At 53.8% G+C, this 16,523-nt stretch overlaps 5 protein-coding genes across 5 annotated transcripts; 1 reads left to right on the forward strand and 4 right to left on the reverse strand.

Annotated features, from left to right (window-relative positions):
* Positions 1-19: 19 nt before the first annotated feature.
* NAT10 (N-acetyltransferase 10) lies at positions 20-3,339 on the reverse strand (the record flags this gene model as incomplete). The annotated part of the gene is made up of 3 exons (XM_062880115.1): positions 20-215; positions 277-3,246; positions 3,320-3,339. The coding sequence occupies 3 exons, from the start codon at positions 3,337-3,339 to the stop codon at positions 20-22; spliced, it is 3,186 nt and encodes a 1,061-aa protein (XP_062731437.1).
* An 868-nt stretch (positions 3,340-4,207) lies between these two features.
* Positions 4,208-4,895, reverse strand: QC761_509070 (uncharacterized protein; the record flags this gene model as incomplete). The annotated part of the gene is made up of 3 exons (XM_062880116.1): positions 4,208-4,292; positions 4,347-4,642; positions 4,671-4,895. The coding sequence occupies 3 exons, from the start codon at positions 4,893-4,895 to the stop codon at positions 4,208-4,210; spliced, it is 606 nt and encodes a 201-aa protein (XP_062731438.1).
* Positions 4,896-5,106: 211 nt separating this feature from the next.
* Positions 5,107-8,138, forward strand: NAB3 (nuclear polyadenylated RNA-binding protein 3). The gene is made up of 3 exons (XM_062880117.1): positions 5,107-6,571; positions 6,627-6,806; positions 6,862-8,138. Exons 1-3 carry the CDS (start codon positions 5,494-5,496, stop codon positions 8,055-8,057), a joined length of 2,454 nt encoding a protein of 817 aa, XP_062731439.1. The 5' UTR covers positions 5,107-5,493; the 3' UTR covers positions 8,058-8,138.
* Positions 8,139-8,645: 507 nt separating this feature from the next.
* Positions 8,646-10,592, reverse strand: QC761_509090 (uncharacterized protein; the record flags this gene model as incomplete). Its single annotated transcript, XM_062880118.1, has 1 exon — positions 8,646-10,592. One exon carries the CDS (start codon positions 10,590-10,592, stop codon positions 8,646-8,648), a length of 1,947 nt encoding a protein of 648 aa, XP_062731440.1.
* A 1,523-nt stretch (positions 10,593-12,115) lies between these two features.
* Positions 12,116-16,127, reverse strand: QC761_509100 (uncharacterized protein; the record flags this gene model as incomplete). The annotated part of the gene is given in 2 exon segments (XM_062880119.1): positions 12,116-12,388; positions 12,399-16,127. The coding sequence occupies 2 exon segments, from the start codon at positions 16,125-16,127 to the stop codon at positions 12,116-12,118; spliced, it is 4,002 nt and encodes a 1,333-aa protein (XP_062731441.1).
* Between the last annotated feature and the right edge of the window lie 396 nt (positions 16,128-16,523).

A 16,523-nucleotide genomic window follows, 5' to 3' on the forward strand; every position in this document is an offset into this window, starting at 1 on the left:
TACATACTCTTCTCTTGAATTACCTCTTGCTGCTCTTCTCCTTCTTGGGCTTCTTCGCCTTGGAGTGTCCCTTCTCCTCACCACCATCTTCAACAGCCTTGCGTTTTGTCTTGGTCTTGACGCTCACCGTTGTCCCTGACTTGCCGGTCTTGGCTGCCTTGAGCACCTGTTTCTCGGCATCCCTCCAGACTGTCTCGTCGTCTTCAATCTCATACCTTATGACAAGCATATTAGCAAACTGCAACCACCGACCGTTCGTTGGAAAATAAAACTCACTGATCCAAAGGCAAAGAATCAATCATCTCCCTCTGCCTCCTCCTCAGCTCCGCAGCAGCCTCGTCCCCCGCTTCCTCCAACTCATCCTCCAAGCTCGTCTCCAACGGCACAAACTTGTTGTCCACCACCTCATCATCATGCACACCCGAAGCATTCTCCCTGCTCACCCCGAGCCTGCCCTGATCCGGCATCTCAGCCTCAATCGCCCCCGACACCACCGAGCTCAAATGCGACACAATCTTCCTCATAATCTTGATGAAAATCGCCAGCAGCTGACTCGCCGGCAGGTTCAACTCATCCGCCACCACATCCACCTCCTTCCTCTGCAAACCAACCGCCAGCAAAATCGCTTGCTGCAGCCCACTGAGCTTGACATCCTTCAACTTGCCGTTGAAGAACAAGTGGGCGATAGTAGGAACAAGATCCAGCACAACGTGGTAATCAAGCAACCCGTTCGAATACGACTCCAACCTCTTGTGGTCAAAAGGAGTTAGCACGTTGTCCAACTCGGCCTTGCTCAACTCCCCAGCCTTGGCTGACGGGTCCAACTCGGCACCCGCATGCGCGCTCTCCTCAATCGTCAACGCCAAGATGGAGGGGAACTCCCTAAACTTGTAACTCAACAGCGACAAAAACCTCTTGTGGAAGTCATTCGCAAAAGCCCCCAGCCAAGTCGAGTCATTGCTGTCCTGCAACGGCCTGAGCATGACACACGTGTGCTCACCCGTCAAGTCATTCGCCGTTTGCCTCAGGTAAACCGGAGCAAACTGTGACCTCTTCCAGAACTTGTGCAGCGGCTGCGTCAAACCGTAGCTCACACCGACATAGTCCAGTTTTTCCGGTCTCCTCTCTGCCAGTTTGGCGAACAGGGGAGGGAGCTCAGACATGTCTCTGACTTTGATGTCGTCGAACAGACTGCCTCTCTCCAGCTCGGCACCCGTGACTCTTGGGGCGGCTTGGGCCATGGTCACATCGTTATCCTCGGACAGGTTGGCGAACTTTCCCTCGTAGTAGTTGACCAACAACTCCAAAGCCTTGGAGCCATAGCCCATGGAGACGTAGTCGGGGTTGGTGGCGATACGGACAACGCGGGCGCCGGAGAGAGAGGCGAACTCGTCATCTTGGAATTGTTGGGAGACCAGCCAGGGGATCAAATCACCGGCTGGCTGTGACCCTCTGGCCAAGCTGTTGAGGATGCTCTGTCTGCTGATTTTACCTTCCAGAGACACCTGGATGACGCACAGTGGTTCTGGCAGTCTCCCTTCCGAGATGGGTCCGGTAAGCACGAAAAGCTCGTGGGCGGGCGCATCAGACATGAGCTGAAGATCATTGGGTGAGTTCTTGTAGTGGGAAGCGACATAGAGCGCGACCATTTGCTGAAGGAAACGCTCTGAGACTGGGTGAAAAGAGAAGAGTGTGTCGCGATTGACGTGGAGGAGCTCGCACTGAGAAGGGTCGGGGCAGCCCTGGGTGCTGAGTTTCGACCTGGGGAGTGTCGCATCGAGGCAGAGAAGGGTGTTGAGCCACTTTTCCACGCTGTCGCCCTGAGCGTAACGGATGGGTTCGGAGAGGGTGATCTCCTTGAGGGAGCGACCGCCAATACCGGCAGTTTCCTTGGTAGTCTTTCCGCTTGCTCTGTCTACCTCGGCAGTGCCAGATCCATTCGGGTTGCCACCAGTCATGGACTGTTCTCTGAGCTGCTTGATCAGCTTGAGCGAAAGCGACCGACCGGTACCTTCGTAACCGCTGATTGTCGAGGCCATGAAAACCAGGTAGGGGCCCATGAGCTTCTTGACAAGGGGAAGGGGAATAGCAGCCGCCTCATCGATAACCACCAGCTCGGCCTGTCCGAGAACGTGCGCATCCTGAGGGCGGAAGTATTGAATGGTTTGACGGTGGTTTCTGTGAATGTTGACTCTGACAATCGCCTTGTTGAAATCTGGGTTCGTCGACTGAATGATCGAGTAATCGGCGTGGTCCTTGTAATCAAGCGCGTCGAATCCCTTGAACACAAACTCAAATAGTGTCTTCAAGTTTTCTGGTGATGGCGAAGTGATAAAGATATTGCTGTATCCATAGGCCACGGCCGCCGCAATGGCAACGCCCATCGCCGCAGACTTTCCGCGACCACGCGCAGCCGTCAGCGTGACCGTATTCCTGAGCGTCTTTTCCGCAATCGCATCGACGAACGTCAAAAGGGCCTTTGCTTGGTCCGTCGTCTTCGCAAGCTTCACAAGCGACCCGATCGGCTGTGTATCCTGCAACGAATCCTTAATCTTCTCCAGCTCCAACTTCGTCTTGCTCAATGGCTCGTCCTCCTTCGGTGGTGGCAGCGCCTTCACCCCCTTTCCTCCGGAAATTGGCAACACGTTCAACTCGTCATCGATGACCAGGCACGAATCGCAGCTCCCGAGCGAAAGGATAAACCTCTCGTTAAACCTCGCCACAACATCATCGTGCGCCTCGGTCCTGTATCTCGAGTGGACATCCATAGACATGGTGTAGAGCTGCTTCAGGGAGTTCATCCCCTTGAGCAGCAAAACAACCAGACCACCACCCTCGACTGTCTCGATCGTCCTGGCGAGAATATTCGGCGTCATGGCCTCGAAGTCTTGGAGGATCAACATGCCGTAGGTGTTACCGAGGATCTTCTCGGTCTCCTTGTAGTAGACATATCGGATATCGTTGAGAGAGATGAACAGCTCGAATGGGTCCTCGGAGTTGGCCTCTCTTATCCCGCGCTTGATTTCCTTCTTGATCTTGTTCTCTCGCTTCTTTCGGTGGGAGGTGAAGCCGAGGAGCTTGTTCTTGTAGGCCCAGAGCACCTGCTTGTTGTGCCTCACCTCCATGCTGGACATGATGTAGTAGAGGTGGACGATGGCATCTTTGGCGTGGTCGCCGACGACGACGAAGAAGGAGCGCTTCTTCTCTTGGAGGCCATTGCGGATCAGTGTTGGGATTCGGGAGTCTCTGTGGGGCAGAAATGTCAATTAATACTGGTCGAGATGAGCGATGTACGCCAAGAGAAAGCAAGAGAACATACACTACTTTTTGGGTCGTCATTGTCGCGGCTTTCTTCTTTGCGAATTGGGCCTTGGACAAATTTGGAGAGGGACCCAAGTTTGCGACAAGCTGCAGGTGCTGAGAGCTCTCAATTATTTTTCGTTCTGCCCGGCGGTGAGTCGCCAAGAAGTCTTATCGGCTTATCAACCATGGGGGTTCCACAGTGAGCTGCACTAGCGCAGTTCATCAATTGACTTCGCGATTTCCTAATTGGGACGGCGAGGTCAGTGATGACTGACTCTTGAGTTGTGCTTGGGAGGTGTGATTGCCAGGACCTGGGAGAAAGTTACTTGAGCGAGAGAATTATATTGAATTAAGGCGGATAAGTGTAAGGACAGGTATATATTCAAGATATTCCATTTTCTCCCCTTTCTGTACCACGCTGCTACCGCGCTGCTGTTGGCCTATTGCCGGACAAACATCGTACCCGGTGCAACGAGCCGTGGCCTGGGGGCAAGCTTCTATGGACGCGTCACAGGGTGTTTTAGCACCGTCTCCTGCTTCCACTCTGCAGCAAGTAGCCATCGATGCTCCAAGTGGTGTCAAGTTAGCATAGCAGTCTGAAGCGTTCGTTCCTGGAACCGAGCACACCCACCTCCTTGGTCGTAGCACACAAGTCTCGATCTGATTGCTGGTCTTGTTCACAAAACAATAGGGTAGCTAAGTGCCTGGCTTTGCCAACGGCATACTCCGGCAAAACCCGCAATCGGATTCAGAATCAGGCATCTAACGTTCAAGGTGGCTGGTGTGCCTATAGGGGTCCCCGTGCGGCGGTCAGGCTGAAGGTCTCGGCCCAAGTCCGAGATTGGGCACTACCTTTTTGTTTTCATTTTCTGGTTTTCCAACATCAACTCCGCAACCAGCATTGTCATTCTGAAGCCCCCTTCCGGTAGGCCTTTTTGGAAGAATGGTGCTTTTTGGTTTTTATCCTGGTCTCTGTGGCGCTCTTCTTCCTGTCACGGGATCAGTATCTAGGTAGCAAAGACTGGGAGATGGATGCTACACACAGTGCTTCATATTTGGCAGCTTTTTCTGGCCGTGTTGCGTTTGGCACGGTGGCTTCATACAGCTGCTGGAGCTCGTCAAACAGCTTCTGTCGGTTTTCTTCCGAGTTGGCAGTGCGGCTTCTCTGGGTTTGGGCCTGGAAAACCAGAGAGTCACTCCGCTTGGAAAAGTATTTCGATTCCCTAACACCAGCATGTAGCAGTTTGGGAAGTTTGGATAGTAGCTGTGGAACAGGCCATGTGGTTGTTGCTTTAGTTTCCGTCCTGCCCAGACAGTCAACAAGCTGAGGCTCGACACACTGGTGGCAGATGCACAAACTTATTCACGTGTTGGCCGCCAGGACCGGATGAGCGGGCAAACGATGTGTTGCCTTCTGGAAGACTGTCAATCTTGAATGACTGGTGCCATCTCCGGGCTTCACTAAGCTGCTCTTCGTCAAAAGATGTGTCGAAGGCCTGGTGTCTAATGAATCGCGGAAACGGTGGTACTGACACCCAGCGACTCCCTGAAAACAGGAGGTCTAATGGCTGAGGTCTACGAAGCAGCGACATTCTTTGATGGATGCTGTTGTTATTGATTGAGGAATGCAAACAATGGAAGACAATCCATTGGTCGTTGTTGTGCTGAAGAACCCCACTCCCACTTCAACCCTGGACGGCAGGTCACGCCAAGCAACCCTAAGCTCGGGTGGGGCTTTTGATCGAGAATTTTCTTCCTCCTGCAAATAATAACATGTTTTATCTCCTCTCAGCCTTGCGCTTGCAACTGCCCCCAGGCTCCTCCATCATCGAAAGTGACTGCGAGTTTGTGACGGGTCCCCAGTCGGCGTTCTTTTTGCAAACCTTCATCCGCCACCACAAAAATATCACAAAACCAGAACCAGTCGCTTTCTCCCCTCTCTCACTCTGTGCATCCAGTCAGTCATCATCCATCCATCGCCAGACAAGATCCATCGCCAAAATCCCCCGTCTACAGTCCACACAACAAAACTTTAAAGTCCACCCACGTCTTTTCCTCCAACCCAAGCCTTCCCCGTTCCTTCTTACCTCCACCTCTCACGTCTCTGCGCCAAACTTATTCGGCTTTTTCTCTTTCTTTTTCTGATCTCTCTGGTCCCACGTCCGCATCCCGCATCCCGCATCCCCCTTGATGTCGGAACAGTCGCCCGAAATTGTGGCCGCCGCCAGTCTGAGTCCCCTTTCGCCCAAGCCCATCTCTGTCCAGATCCAGAGCAATTCTGTGGTGCCCATGCTCCAGGACCAAGCAGCTACCGCTGACACAGCCATGTCCGGCATCATCGTGGATCCCGGTCTAGAGACTCCGGATGCCCCTGCGCCAGTCTCCGATACTATCGTAGTGGTCGGTGACTCGTCGGACTTCCACGATGATAGCGACGGCAGCATTGACTACGGTGAAGAGGACGAGGCCGCCGAGAAGCCCTCTGCCACCTCTGACGGTGCTGCCGATGCTCCTCCCGACAATGATGAGTATGCAAGAAGCTTTGATTCGCCTGTCGACCCCCAGAGCTCGAGTAGCGAGGCTGGCGCTGGCGAGCCTCAGCCTGATGTATCAGAGGAGGCTGCCGCTTCCAATTCCATGAATGACCAAGTCACATCTGCACCTGCTCAAGCTCCAGCTCCAGCTGTCATTGCCCATCATGAAGATCGCCTTCCTCCACCCGCATCGTCGACAGCAACCCAGCCTAATGTCAACAGCTGGCCAACGCTCACATCCATTGAGAATGAGCCACCTTCCCAGTCCAGCGGCCCCGAAACTTCCAGTCCATCAGACGCACCGACGTCCACCCCCAACAACAAGTCCGCTGCTGCATCTGCTGAGGCCGCTGACATCCAAAAGCTGGTAGACGACATCACTGCTCGAGCCACTGCTACTGTCACGTCTGCAGATACCCCAACATCCGTATCCGCCCCTTTGATTTCAGGCCCCCTTCCCCCATCACTGCCCCCCAAGCCATTATTATCGGCTCAACCACATGCCTATCAGCCACGTGGTCCCAATCCCACGCACAACCACAACCACCCGTTAGGACCTTATAGACATTCACTTGACTCCATGGAGCCACCAGCCTCGGTTCCTGGAGCGGCTGGCGCCGGTTACGCAGCCTCCTTCTCCAACCATGCCTGGGATACCTTCGTGAACGACGAGAGGACGTATACCTCGGAACAAAACTGGGATAGGTTCCCCGAAGGCGCCCGTATCTTTGTCGGTATGTTAGCCCCGATGTTGCTGGTGTCCATAGGCCGACTGACAAATGTGTATAGGCAATCTCTCCAGCGATCGGGTATCAAAGAAGGAGGTGTTCGCCGTGTTCAGCAAGTACGGCAGACTAGCGCAGATTTCCATGAAGAGCGCCTATGGTTTTGTGCAGTATCACAACGTTTCTGAAGCCCAGGCCGCACTGGAGGCATGTCAGGACATGGAGCTTGGTGGCCGCCGTATTCGTGAGTGTGCCCTTGTCTCCACGAAAAACAATCTCTTAACTAACCTGTTACACAGACCTCGAAATATCCCGTCGTCAAAAGAAAAAGGGTGGAGATGACAGAGGGCACTCGCCAGATCGACGCGGTGGTCCTCGTGGCATGGCAAATGACAGGCTCGACTTGAACAACCAGCCGAGAGACCCTGGTTGGAAGAGAACCAATGACCACCGCCGCTCCGCCTCGCCCCGCCGAGACGACCCTCGCGGCTTCTATTCTCGAGATCGCGACAACGGTCCAATGTCACACGACCGTCGCCGGTCCCGGTCGCCCCGGCGCAGCCGTTTTGGCAGTGAATCCTACAGACGAAGAAGTCCCAGTCCACATCGCCGCACCCCATCGGATGTAGACCGCCTCGACATCCCTCGCCGCTACGGCAACGATGTTCCAGACGTCCAGATCCTGCTCCTCCAAGATCTGGACCGGCCCTTTGTTGACTGGGTACAGAACGCTCTCCATGCCCATGGCCTCAAGACAGCCGTGATGCATCTCAACCCTCGCTTTCCCCGCAATACAATCGTGCAGCGTCAGGTGCTCGAAGGTGTTCATGCCATTATTGACTTAGACCAGAAATCCCGTGACTCGGGATTGATATCACTGCAACTGTTCATCCGCAACTCAGGCACGGGGAGCAATATCCGATTTGAGAGTTACAACTCGCTGAACCCGGAACTGGCGGGTGGGCTGGTCATGAGGGAGAAGACGAGAGTCGTGCATGCTCCTCCACCACCTCCACCGCCCCATGTCGCGGCATATCCTCCAACTTACCAGCCTCCTCCTGTTGCTGCTCCCACTGCTCCTTATCAGAGTCCCATTGTTCCACCGCCTGCCACCGGATATCAGAGCTATCCTCCAGCGTCATCCATTCCACAAGCTGCTCCTGCTCCTCCTGCTACGCCTATTGATAATGATTATTTGAGGTCTCTGTTGACCGGTCTCCAAACCCAGCAGCAGTCGCAACAGCAGACTACTGCTACCAGGGCACCTGCTCCACAGATTGATATCAATGCGTTGCTTGGGTCTTTGCAGGGTGGTGTACCGCAGCAAGCACCACCGCAACAGTATGGGGTGCCACAACCACCACAGTACCAGGGAGCAGCAGGGTACTACGGCGGTGGGCAGAATGCGGTTGCACCGACGCCGGTGGCATTGGGGAACAATGCGCATATTCAGAACATTATGGAGAATCTCAAGAGGGCTTCGGGGAGTAAGTAGGGTTGTGTTGCTGCGAAGGGGGGGAGGGGCTCAAACTCTGTTGATGATGGGTATACTGTAGCGATCAGCGTAATGAATACAATTTTAAGACAACTTGAGTACCAATGTTGCATTCTCCCTGCTACAAACGCCCAGAACCGCACTGCTTGTCCCGCCTCAAAAGATACTCAATAGGCATTTAAAGATAGTCGATATACTTTGAAACATTAACTATCTCCAAAGGCATGGTACTTATGTTTTGGAGCCTATAAATTATTTCTCAAGGCCTATTATCTATCTTTAAAGGCCTGTTATCTATCTTTTAAGGGCCTATTAACTATCCCTAAAGGCCTTTAAAGATAGGTAACAAGCCTCAAAAGATACCTAGTTAATGCGCACTCTCGCTATCCCTTGAACCTATTCACCATCTTTAAACACCTATTCCTTTGGAACAAAAGGTATGAAACTAAAGAATCACCACACGTTATACTGATTTCTGTAGCGCTAGGTAATTATAAAGAACTAGAGCGTGGTAAGATATCAAAATGTTTATTTTTTTTTTATTTTTCATTTCCAAAAGACCAGACGTCCAGACATTCCGGTAATCGCTTAAGCACCAACAGTAACCGTCACCGTCTCCCGCACCTGCTCCGTCACTGTCTCCCTCTCCGTCACCGTGACCGTTGCCTCTTTCTCCTGCCCTCCGTTTGCCACATCTGGGATTGTTGTTGTTGTTGTTATTGGCTCTGGAATAGGAGTGGGAGTGGCGGTGGCGGTGGCGGTGGTGGTGATGGTGGTGGTGTCCTCGATAGGAATAACCGACAATCTTGTCCTCGTCGTTGTTGTGGTTGGAACCGGCTCAGGAGTGGGAAAGATGATCGGGGGAGGGGTGGCTGATGTTTGGAGGGGTTCGCTCTCGACAGGCGCGGGGAGGAAGGGTTCGACGCTTGGGATATTGGTTGTTGTGGGGAGGGGGATAGTGGTCTCGTCGAGTTGGGGGAAGCGGGGGGTTGGGCTGAGGGTGAGGGTCATGGTTATTGTTTCTGAGGTCAGGTCGATGGTGGCAGTTTTGGTGATGGCGGTTGTGAGAGGGGTTGTCTCGGTTTGGATGGGAGTTTCCCCTGTTTGGGTGACTGTCTCGATGCCGGTCGAGATCGTGATGGTTGCTGTGCTGGTGCCGGATTGTGCTGGTGACTCTGTGGGGGTAGTAGTATCGACGTCTGTTTCGGTGACTGTTCCGATGCCGGAAGAGACTGTGATGGTTGCTGTTGAGGTGAATGTATCCGCTGGTGTGCTCGAGGCAGGTGCAGTGGTTGCGGGAGGAGTGGAAGGGGCATCGCTTGGGAGATTGGGGATCATATCCGCTGGCACAATTCCCAAGGTCTCCTGCGCCAGATCAGGATCGACGCACCCGATGATGACGCCGTTGACCGTATTGTTCAGGGGCATGGCGAAGCAGGCTGTGCCGGAGGGGCACTCGCGCTGAAGCTCAAAGTTGTTTCCATTCTCGGAGCACTTCACGACGTTGTGGTTGACGCAGGCGGCCTGGCCTACGTTGCAGGCGGTGGACATGGTGGTTTCTGAGAAGATGGTATTGTACTCCTGGGCCAGGGCAATGTTGTTTCTGAACTCATTGGTGGGGATGCTTGCGGTCGCGGTTGGGAGGTTGGTGATGGCGGTGGGAATGGCGGTGTTGGGCTCGCCGGTGACGGTGACGTTGGCGGTTGAGGTGGCCGGTGTTGATGCGGTTTCGGCAGGGAGAGTGCTAGTAGCACCAGTCTCTGTCGGGCTGCTTGTGAGGTCGGCGGGTTCGGTAGTAGCGGTGCTGGTGAGATCGGTACTAGCAGTCCCAGTCGCGGTGGCCGATGGAGTAAGAAAGGAGGAAACAATCAGCGGCGTGCTTGAAGTTGGCAACGGCTTTGATGTCTCGACGGAGGTCTCCGTCTCACTGGCGAGGCTCGTGACGAGCGTGGATGTTTCGACTAGGGAGGTCTCGAGGGAAGCAGTCGCGGTCTCCGATGTCTCCGCTGTTGAAGTCTCGACAGTCGAAGTTTCAGCAGTAGAGGTCTCAGTCGCAAGAGTCTCGGTGGCAGTAACCTCCCCCACCGACGTCTCACCCACAGAACTCTCCACCCCCGAACTCGCAATCGAGCTGACTGTAGCCCCAGGTAAGCCCGTCACCGTCGCCTCAGCAGTAGAAGTCTCCAACCCCGTCCCGGCGCTCGTCTCCGGCGCCCCAACCAACGGCAGCGTAACCTGGCTCACCAAACTCCTCGTCGTTGTAGTAGGTACAGCCTCCTCAACCTCCGTCGCCGTCGTCTCCGGCACAATTGTCGTCACAACCGTCGTCTCGATGTTCGTACGCGTCGTGATCACCGGCCCCCCAACGGTAGTATTAAACTGCCTCGCCCACTTCATCCTCCCCACCCCCTCCTCCTCCTCCACCGTCCTCCTCCCCTGATACCCATTCCCATTCGATCCCCTCCTCCACTTAAGAGGACCGGCCTCTGCAACCGATCCCAAAAGTAGCGATATTAATGTTGTTGTAAGGCGCATCTTTGCTTTGCCTTCGAACCAAAGAAAAAGTGTATAGAAAAAGAATAAAAAAGGAGAGATGTAGGACCAGCCCAGAAAAATCTGTTATGCTATGTAGCAAAGAGAGGTCTCGTTCTTGATGGGAAGATGTGCTGAAACAGAAAAAAAGAGATAGATATATGCCACGCAAGTGATGATGATAGACAAAAGATGAAAAAGATGACAACAAAAGAGATGTTTGCCAACTGGCAAGGATATTGGGAGTTGATCGACAAGAGAGAAAAGTAAAAGATATGTGTGTGTGTGCGTGTGTGAGACAAGGGATAAAGAAGAGAAAGAGAGGGTATGACGTGCGGGAGAGAAATGTATAAGAGATGGGCACACACACACACACACACACACACGTTCCCCGAAAGCCCGTAACCGCGTCTCTTTCTCACGATATTACCTGCGCTTCCCCCTCCACTCCAGCCTTGGTATCATCACATATCACCACCGCCCCAACATCTTCCACCAGGCCGGAACACCTGGCCACCACCCAACCCGCATCAGCGCGTGGACATCTCCAACTTCGGCCAAACCCTTTGGTTGGCGGTCGTTGCACAACTCCCACCCCCAGTCCAGTTGGCAAACCCCAGCAGCAACCGCCCGCCTTACAATTTCTTCCACTGCCGGGATGTTCCACAATGCGTCTAATCTCCAAGCGCTCACGAACCTACCATTTACTTCCCTCTCACCAGCCTGACGTTTCCTCGTCGTCGTTGAAACAAGCGCCGAAGCGTTCTCATTGGTCCGCAACCTACCCCTGCCAAGACCGACTTCGTAGCCGCTGGCACCAATCGCTTAGGAATTCCACCCCCCTGCCCCCTTGTTGAGCCTCACTTTTCTCTGAACACTTCATCTCTGCCGACTGGAGTGTCCCCAAATCATTCCGAGTGGGTTATAAAGAGGAAACAAAAACCCCTCATTTTTCACACAGCATCTGCGCACAATCCTTTGCTGGATGAGCTAGCTACTATATATAACCCTCCTTTGTGTATGACCAAGATAACATTCCTAACCCTCACCACCTACACATGCACCAGAATTCCAGTAATCCTACCCCCTCTCATGCAGTAGTAGCTGCCTCGAGTTTAATACACCCTGCTTCACAACGTCACCACATGAACACACAAGTCACAACTTCAATCCTTTGACATGTTCAAAGACTTCTTTTGCACTGCCGATAATACATGCATCCAAACTTATATATCCATCCCCCACCCCAACTTCCTGCCGACACCCCTCCTACCCGAATCGCATACACAGATAACGATACTGAATCCAGATCATGACCGCATTTCCCCCTCTCTTCCCTCCATCTCTCTCTCGATATATACATACATCTCTTCCAATGCAAAAAAGCTCTACTCCCACCAAGCCACCCCGGGTATCTTATGCTGAATCGACCGAAACTGGAAATATGCTCCCCCCTCCTCCCCAAAGCCCCAATACACTCATAATGTGTATACTAAACAATGCTCATTCCAACACAACCAAGCGTTTCAATGTCCATCATCCCCCGAGATCCGCACATTCGCCGGACCCGGCGACTTCTCCAGTGATGTACACGGCGAAGGAAGCGACTGCACCGCATTGTCCGACTCGCTCTGAGCAACCTCAGAACTGCCCGCAGTAGAAGCTTTCTCCGCCATTCGAGCCACCATCACCCTCTCAACCTGCTGAATCTTGTTGACGTGCCCCCCCGCCCCCCCCCCCTTAACCGTCTCCTCAGACAAAAGCCGGTTGCCATACCCGTTAATCTCCACACCCTCCACCTCATATAACATTCGTAGCCACCAACCCCGCCATCTCCTCCCACTCCTCCCTCCTGAGCTGCTCTTCCATTGCATCCTCAACACCTGTCTCCATCGTACCATCCCTCCTCCCCCGACCATCATCCCCCAAACACCCCGTCCAGGCTTCCCGAAACTTCAGCCCCAACGCCACCGCCATGTGCCTCGACACACTATTCCCCACCAACTTCCACTTATCCGACTGCCTCCCCAGCAGCACCTCCTCCTCCGAAAACCCCTGCGCCCTTCGAGCCTCTGCCAAGGTAAAGGGCCTGCTCTCCCTCCAATGCAAGCCGTTCGCGGTCCTCGCGTCCCGAGGGTCCAACGCCGTCGTGATGGTAGGGAACGCAAGGTTCGGCGCAAGTCTTGACCACCCCTGTGCGGTGCTGGCAACCCGACCGCGCATCGCGCCCTCACCACTGGGGAACAGCTCCCTGTCCGCCACCGTCATCACCCCCTTTCCGCCATTCCACGTCTTGACGAAATTCATGCCGTGGGGGAAAATGGGAATTACAGCCACCTGCTGTCGAATAGTTCCGGTGAAGCCTATAGTTAGACGGTGCTCCGGGTGAGATACGCAAGCATCCACCATGCCATCGATAATGTCGGGCAGATCTGCCGTCGCCTCGGACGAGCTGGTGTACTTAAACGGCGTGGAAATATCAAGAAATCGCTGGACATAAGCCTCGCCATTGCACAGTTTCCCAATACCCCGCTGTTTTGTCCCCGGATAGTGGGAATGTGAGGGTGCGGGTGCTTCAGGCAAGCGCACGTCGGGGGTTGCAATGAGGAGAAACACCCGGTTACGCGACTGGGGCGCACCGTAGGTCCAGGCATCCCCATTCACCAGCTGAGCTTGGTAACCCAGGCCGATGACAGCACAGAACAGCTGGGACAGCGTGTCTTGGCTTCGGTTTTGGTGTGCTTGGACGATCGAGGCGACGTTTTCGAGAACAGCGTACTTTGGGCGATAAAAGTCGATAAAGGCCGCAAAGGACGCCACCATGGACTGGTTCTTTGTTTGCTTGAGGTCCTTCTTGTCTATGGTCAACAGTGAGAACCCAGGGCAGGGGCTGCCCGCTGAGATGACTTCCACATCGCCTGGTCGAGGCACATTGTCCGAGAACTTTCCCTCCAGAGCTAGCCGTAGAAGGTCATCCACCGAGCCATAGAAAGGATGCACGATGTCTTGGTCAGGGGCGTTGGCCATATAGGTATGGATAGCCTTGTCCCAAGTATCGGCAGCCCAACGCATTTCAATGGCGCCACCATCCTCAAGACCTCGTCCCAGGTTACCACTCCCACAGAACAAGTCCATTCCCCGCAGCTTGCGGACATTGTCTGCCCTTGGATCAAAGCCCTGACGCATGGTCAAAGGCATGTTGCCAAGAGGAACAACCTTTTGTCGAGTGCCGTTAAGTTGGTGGGTGATATAGAAGAGATTCCCAGTTCCGCCGCGATTGTATGGGCTTGGAATAGGCGAATCAGCCTCGAAGACGCGCACTTGACATCTCCCTGTGATTCTGTCAGGCTTCATCACCACAAACTTGTCCGTATAGACGAGCTCGTTGGTGGCGGCGTTCTTGACCACAGAATCGACCTCCCCGCGCCTGAGGAGCCTCCGGAGCCGCACGAATATGGTCTTGCCTTGCTTGAACACCTTGACAATCTCACAAGGCTCCGTATATTTGTCCGACAAGTTCAACAGTACCAGGACTGTGTCGCCCGATTTGTAACCGAGCTTCTCTGACCCATGAGAGCATCTGATGTGCGACTCTTGCAGTGATACCCAGCGTCGGTGTTCCACAATGTAAGTGTGCCGGACAAAAAAGTCGTCACCGCTGGTCTCTGGGCTGCCGAACCAGTTGGCTTTGTGGACAGCCATGACCTCGTGCTCTTTAACCCTAGCATGCTTGCCCTCCTCACATGTACAATGATCGCTCAGGAATAGCTCGTTCGGCCAAGGGTATCGCATCAAACAACACGGCGTCTCTGCAGGTCGGTATAGCCACGTGACATCGAAGCTTCGGGCGCCATCTTTGGCTTTGTGAACCTTTTGGACCAGACCGAACCAGCGCGAGTCGGTCACCCCCTCTTCCTTCTTCCACTTGGTGTTTGTGCTTTCATCATCGTGTGGAGTAGAGATGGTGTCGCCAACTTGGATTGCATCAGTAACGTGGAGAGGTAAAAATTGTGTGGTCCCTCGGCGCCTCCCAGGAACATTACACTCCATCTTGATCTGAACATCTGGTGTCGCTTCCCGGGCCGACACTGGTGTTCGAAGCCCTCCATCTGGACTTGACACCACATGGAATACCTTCCCAAGAACCATATGTCCAAACAACTCATTGATATACGGCGTTACGATGGTCGGAGCCACCTCAACATCCTGCTTCATCGGCCTGCCCTCCAGAAGCTTCGGGAGCTCCGGCACAGCTTTGTTAGACTCGTAGATATCGACATTCATCGCCTCCCGAAATAGTCTCATCGAGCCGGCCTTCTTTTCCCCATGAACCCCAAAGACTTCTTTCCAAATAAAGTCGATGTTGTTGGCGACTGCAACCCTGAAGTCAATCCTAGGATACTGTCGCCGCCACTTTCGGAAAGCGGCAGATCCGCCGTGGGTGCTCTCAAGCCACTCAGAGAAAGAATTCTTGAAGACTTCGAGACAAAGACTGCGGTTTTCCTGGAGCAAGTAACCAGCATAGTCGACAACGTGCTTGGCGAGATCCATGGCCCATACAAACGGTTCGTAAAACCTTTTGTATTCAACCGTTGGCCTCCGCAGTCGATAGTAGACCTCAGTTCTCGAATTAAAGACCGAACGAACCCAGACTTCGCCATCCACGCTCGGGTGCTCAACCCCATAGTTGCCAATGGGAAGTTCAGCCACCTCGACTTTCTGAACAAAATACTTGTGACCCTTCCAGCTGAGCACACCGTCAAAGTAGTACCGGTCGGTGGGCTTCCTCATGCCTATGTGCTGCAATGACCTCATTTCCAAAGGATAGTGTTTCGTATCCAGATAGAACGAGAACCGGTCCAAGTCAAATTCCACGAACTCGCCATCCATGGCGCCATGGGCCTCCTTCAGGGCCTGCACCGCAATGCGCTCCTTAACCACGGGGAAGGGAGGTACAAATCCATCGTGCAGGGATCTTGGCGTAATAAGTGTCGAAACAGGTATCTCGACAGAAAGTTGCTGGTTTGGCGGGACCGGGCTAGGCAAACAAGGTGCTGGTGTCTCATTGAGGGTTTCTGATGTCTGGGCGATGACCGCCTGGGCGACAACCGCCATTTCCAAACTGACGAGTTCGGGCTCTGGAGACTGTGATGAGCATGATCCCTGAGGTTCTGGCAATGATACTGGCGGCAGGCAAGGTGCATCTGGGAGGATTGCGCGGCAGTTGTCTGGCAATAATGGGGGCGGTGACCAAGACGAGTCTTCTGGCCCTGGCAGGGACACTGGCGGCAGGGAAGGTGCGTCTGGGAAAATCGCATGACATTGTGCTGGCAGGTCTGGCGGTGATGATGGTGGTAATGAGTCGACTACTGGTGACGGCTCATCCTGGTTCTGAAGGAGAGGCAGGTGATCCAGAGATGCTGGGAGCAACGGCCGTAGTTGGTCCAAGATGGCAGCTTCCGTCTTATCATGCGTTGGGATGAGCTCATTGAACTCGAGGTCATGTCCCGTGGAGGGCCACGAATCCAGCACCCTCATCATCCCGAGATGGTAAGTGTGCCAGAAAGAAGCCGAGAGAAGCGATGGATTACCTTGAGACAGGCAACATGAGAACCGTCCGGGTCGGAGATTGTCTTCGAAAGCGAAAAAGTCGTCCAAAATCCTCGGCCGGGGATCCTCTCTCCCGAAGAGCAGACAGTGACAAAGTCGGGAGTGGGTGTACAGTATGCGTACCAAACAATCAGCAATAATCCGCCCAGGCAGAGAAAATAAAGATAGAAAAGTTGAAGCAGAAACCCTTCCAGACCAAAAGAAAAGATGGCTTCACAAAACACAGAGAGCAACAAGATAGGGAGATGTCTCAATCTGGAAGTCGCGTGGTACCCTGCGGTTGTGCTCCGGTGTTAGTCGCGCTGAGAAAACAAGCCATCGGCC

The sequence above is a fragment of the Podospora bellae-mahoneyi genome, chromosome 5 (assembly GCF_035222275.1).
Source record: "Podospora bellae-mahoneyi strain CBS 112042 chromosome 5, whole genome shotgun sequence".
Lineage (NCBI taxonomy): Eukaryota > Fungi > Ascomycota > Sordariomycetes > Sordariales > Podosporaceae > Podospora > Podospora bellae-mahoneyi.

Coding starts and splice junctions, on each gene's coding strand:
- NAB3 (XM_062880117.1), top strand. CDS start 5,494: ATGTCGGAACAGTCGCCCGAAATTGTGGCCGCCGCCAGTCTGAGTCCC. Junction 6,572..6,626: donor AGGCGCCCGTATCTTTGTCG/GTATGTTAGCCC, acceptor AAATGTGTATAG/GCAATCTCTCCAGCGATCGG. Junction 6,807..6,861: donor GCTTGGTGGCCGCCGTATTC/GTGAGTGTGCCC, acceptor CCTGTTACACAG/ACCTCGAAATATCCCGTCGT.